Source organism: Mugil cephalus, chromosome 20 (assembly GCF_022458985.1).
Source record: "Mugil cephalus isolate CIBA_MC_2020 chromosome 20, CIBA_Mcephalus_1.1, whole genome shotgun sequence".
NCBI lineage: Eukaryota > Metazoa > Chordata > Actinopteri > Mugiliformes > Mugilidae > Mugil > Mugil cephalus.
The window spans coordinates 22,261,481-22,264,833 of record NC_061789.1 but is presented as its reverse complement, the minus strand read 5'-3'; the positions used below and the strand labels follow the sequence as shown (position 1 = coordinate 22,264,833).

The 3,353-nt window shown below is 39.5% G+C and overlaps 1 protein-coding gene across 1 annotated transcript; it reads right to left on the bottom strand.

Annotated features, from left to right (window-relative positions):
* Nucleotides 1-287: 287 nt before the first annotated feature.
* LOC124998000 (zona pellucida sperm-binding protein 3-like) lies at nt 288-2,683 on the bottom strand. Its single transcript, XM_047572107.1, has 10 exons — nt 2,240-2,683; nt 2,052-2,167; nt 1,861-1,964; nt 1,614-1,788; nt 1,373-1,490; nt 1,223-1,305; nt 980-1,149; nt 751-897; nt 551-637; nt 288-483 (listed from the first exon to the last, which is right to left on the bottom strand). The coding sequence occupies exons 1-10, from the start codon at nt 2,609-2,611 to the stop codon at nt 305-307; spliced, it is 1,551 nt and encodes a 516-aa protein (XP_047428063.1). The 5' UTR covers nt 2,612-2,683; the 3' UTR covers nt 288-304.
* Nucleotides 2,684-3,353: the final 670 nt, after the last annotated feature.

Sequence of the window (3,353 nt, the reverse complement as noted above, 5' to 3'; positions counted from 1 at the left end):
TGTGAAAGCAGTACATGTCTACCAGTTGGGGTCTGAGGTGCAATAAATATGCATATTGCTTTGTGAAACCTGCAAAGAAAAAAAAAAAAAAAAAAAAACTAAATTAGACATATTTAAACTTAAAAATAAGGGGCCCGAGGGTGCAGCCCTCAAATTCTGGTTCAGTGTACTTTTGCATATTAGGCAGGCAGAGGCACTGCCTATTATTGTTTGGATTTTGAACGGTACTGAATGAAAATGTCAAAAAGGCGACTGCATGCCCTGCCCCACACAAATTGATTACCAAATCAACTTTTTCAACAATTTATTTCTTTGGGTCATTTGAATATGGGCCTGTTTCTGTAGCAGTGGCATTTCCCAGAGTTGTCACTTTAAACTGCAAGGTGGGGCTGCCCTCATCATTGCCTGCTGTGACGTTGTCCAGAGCTGCCTCCACTGTGAACTCGGGAGCTACTTTCTGAGGCACAGAGGGTTTTCCTGCATCTGTAAGTGAGAAATATGTCACCACATGCCATGTCCTAGTCATGTCACACGCCAAGTCCTATATTACCTTCAACATTGTGTCCACTTCTTCCATCTGTTGTCTCCTTAAGGTCTAGTTTTGAGGACAGAAGATCAGGCAGTCCCTTCTCCACATCTTTAAGATGATAATATAGCAGATAAAGTACATGGTGGTCATAAATGTCAGAAATGGACAAGTTCATGTCCAAAATAGGTTTTAACATCTCAGTTCTGAGTTAAGGGCCAAACCATTTATTCCACTTCGCCACTGGCTGCCATATAGTACAGGTCTGCCTAGTTTATGGAGAATGGCAGGGAGCTCTTCGACAGGTATGCGTCCACTTTTCTGCAGTGGCAAAACCAGGACTGGACCCACTCTTGCATCCTGTTCCCAAACTACAAAAGAAACTCCACAATGCATCCAATTACTCCAGTTTTAGAAACAAGATCAGCCAATACCACATTACAACAACATTACCCAGATTGGCCTTCAGTTCACTTCTCCATAGGGGCTTAGGTTTCACTGGTTTCCCAAACCCACGAAAACCAAATGGTTCAGAGCTTCTAGGTTCACTGAAAATTTGGTCATGTTCATTTTGGTTTTGACAATACCCACACAGGAAGTCATTACCATCAGCTGAGCGCCACCTGAAATATTTTGCCAAGTCAGACACAGTTCTAGCAGTTGTTTTGTTCATTTACAAATAACTTGCATACTTACCTTCCATTTTCAAAAGTGCATGCTTTATTCAATGCTGCCGCATCATTTACTGGTAAAGCATTTAAGTGACATGTGATGTACACCTGTGAAAGATAAATTTAAAGATCTACAAACACCATATTACTTCAAAGCTGCAACAATTTTCCTCACCTCTCCTCTGTCATCACTGTGAAACCTAAAGGCATCAATAACCAAGTGGAGCTTGTTATCATTTCTTCTGGGTACAAAGTGGGCTTTTGAACCTGCAAGCTTCGAGTCAACCAAACACCTATGAAAATTGCAGGTCATTAAAAAAAAAAAAAAAAAAAAAAAAAAAAAAATATATTCCCGAGACACACAACTAGACTAAAGCAAATTCACTTTAAAGAAATTATAATCTTGACAACCTTACCCATTCTCAATGAAGATATAACTTGGATGCGAGTACATGTCTGGGTTAAGTGTTGCCACACAGCTGCTCACAAACACTCGAAGATCCATATGATTTCTAACTCTGACAGAGGCTTCAATGTTGATGGGCTCACTGAGGTAGAACACATTATTGCTCCTTTCAAATTGCCAGTCACCTACAAAAATGAAAACCTTATTAAAGCGTGAATAAAGACCCAAGAACCATAGGGTACATGGAGTCAACCAACTTGTCATTAGTCTCAAGTCAAACTCCAAACTTTCCACTGCAGCCTGGGTAGATATGAAGGGGATCCAGGTTGGCATGAGCGAAGAACTAGACAAACTGTACTTCCTAAGAAATGAAAAAATAAATAAGCAATTTAAAAGTGGGGCAGTGTTCAGTGACTTTTCAATTTAGATTTTTTTTTTTAAGCCATACCTTTCATAGTGGCACTCAATTGGAATTACAGCTTCATCTAACCAAAGTATCCCATGAGGAGAGGTCATGGGGGAGTACACGAGGAGGTTTGTGTAGACTAGAGAATCTTCAGTCATCTGTGAACAGTAACGTTAGACGTGTTTAGGAGTGCAGGTTACACAGGATACATGTTTGAAAACAAAAATTACCCAATGCTTGGTTCCACAGTCCATTAGTCCAACAACAATTCTGTATTCAGTTCCTACAGAAGCTGAAGGACTGCAAAATTTATGGTCATCCACTCCAAGGTGCAAGTCCTCCCCTTTGACAGGTGCTCCCACAGCAAACATGTCAGCTTCGATTCTGATCTCCAGTGAGTCTGAATGGCAGATCACCCTGACAGTATTGACCTGCTCAGACTCCTTTTGCTGCTCATGCACAGTGCTTACAGAGCTCTGGCTTAGTAGAAGCTGAGGTCTTTGTAAAAAAGCATTTTGTGGAAATGCAAAAGATGACCTATTACAGACTTCTGACAGAAAGAATCCAACAAGGAGGGACACCCAAAAAAACAAATTCTCCATAAATATTTCTCAAACCAACAACCTACTTTTTACTGCAAGAGCTTTTTTTCTAATCCAGAAGGCATGTCAACTTGTTGAGCAATGAAGCATTTTAAACCACAGGCAATCAGCGACATCAGAACAGCCCTGCACACCTGAATACAATTATCTGCTAATCTAATTGTAGTATTTAATCTAATCTACATCTTACAATTAGTTCTACACCCAGTGAGCCTCTTTTCAGTGAAGTTCCAGATACAAAAACTGTGAACTCAGGGAGCCATAAAGCATAAAATACAATACACAAACATAAAGAAAAATCTTAAAAACCGTTCACTTCAAGATTTTTTTTAAAATCATTACCCTGACAACACAAAAAACAAAAAAGAAAAACATGTGTGCCTTTATCTATTTTGAAAGGCATTATGTGTAATTTCAGGTTAGTACATGTCAGAGATTGGGAAACGAGTCATTGCGACTTGGACTTGAGTTGACTCAAGTTGTTGTTTTGACCCAGAGGGTTAGTGGTTTGATCAACAGAATGTGCTACAAGTGTGCCTTGAGCAAGACAATCAACACCCGAGTTGCTCTGCTTGTGTGAATGAATGGGTAGATGAGCCTGTGACTATAAAAGAGCTTTGAGTATTAGTACGTAGAAAAGTGCCATATATAAGCAAGATAATTTACTTGACCAAAAAAACAAAAAACAAAATGGTCTTGGTTGGAGTTTAAGACTTAGATTTGACATGATGAATTGATTGTT

Excerpts from the sequence above, each read along its gene's own strand:
- LOC124998000 (XM_047572107.1), bottom strand. The coding sequence starts at position 2,611 with ATGGAGAATTTGTTTTTTTGGGTGTCCCTCCTTGTTGGATTCTTTCTG. Across the intron at positions 1,965-2,051 it reads ATTGAGTGCCACTATGAAAG|GAAGTACAGTTTGTCTAGTT; the intron begins GTATGGCTTAAA and ends TTCATTTCTTAG. Across the intron at positions 1,789-1,860 it reads TGACTTGAGACTAATGACAA|GTGACTGGCAATTTGAAAGG; the intron begins GTTGGTTGACTC and ends TCATTTTTGTAG.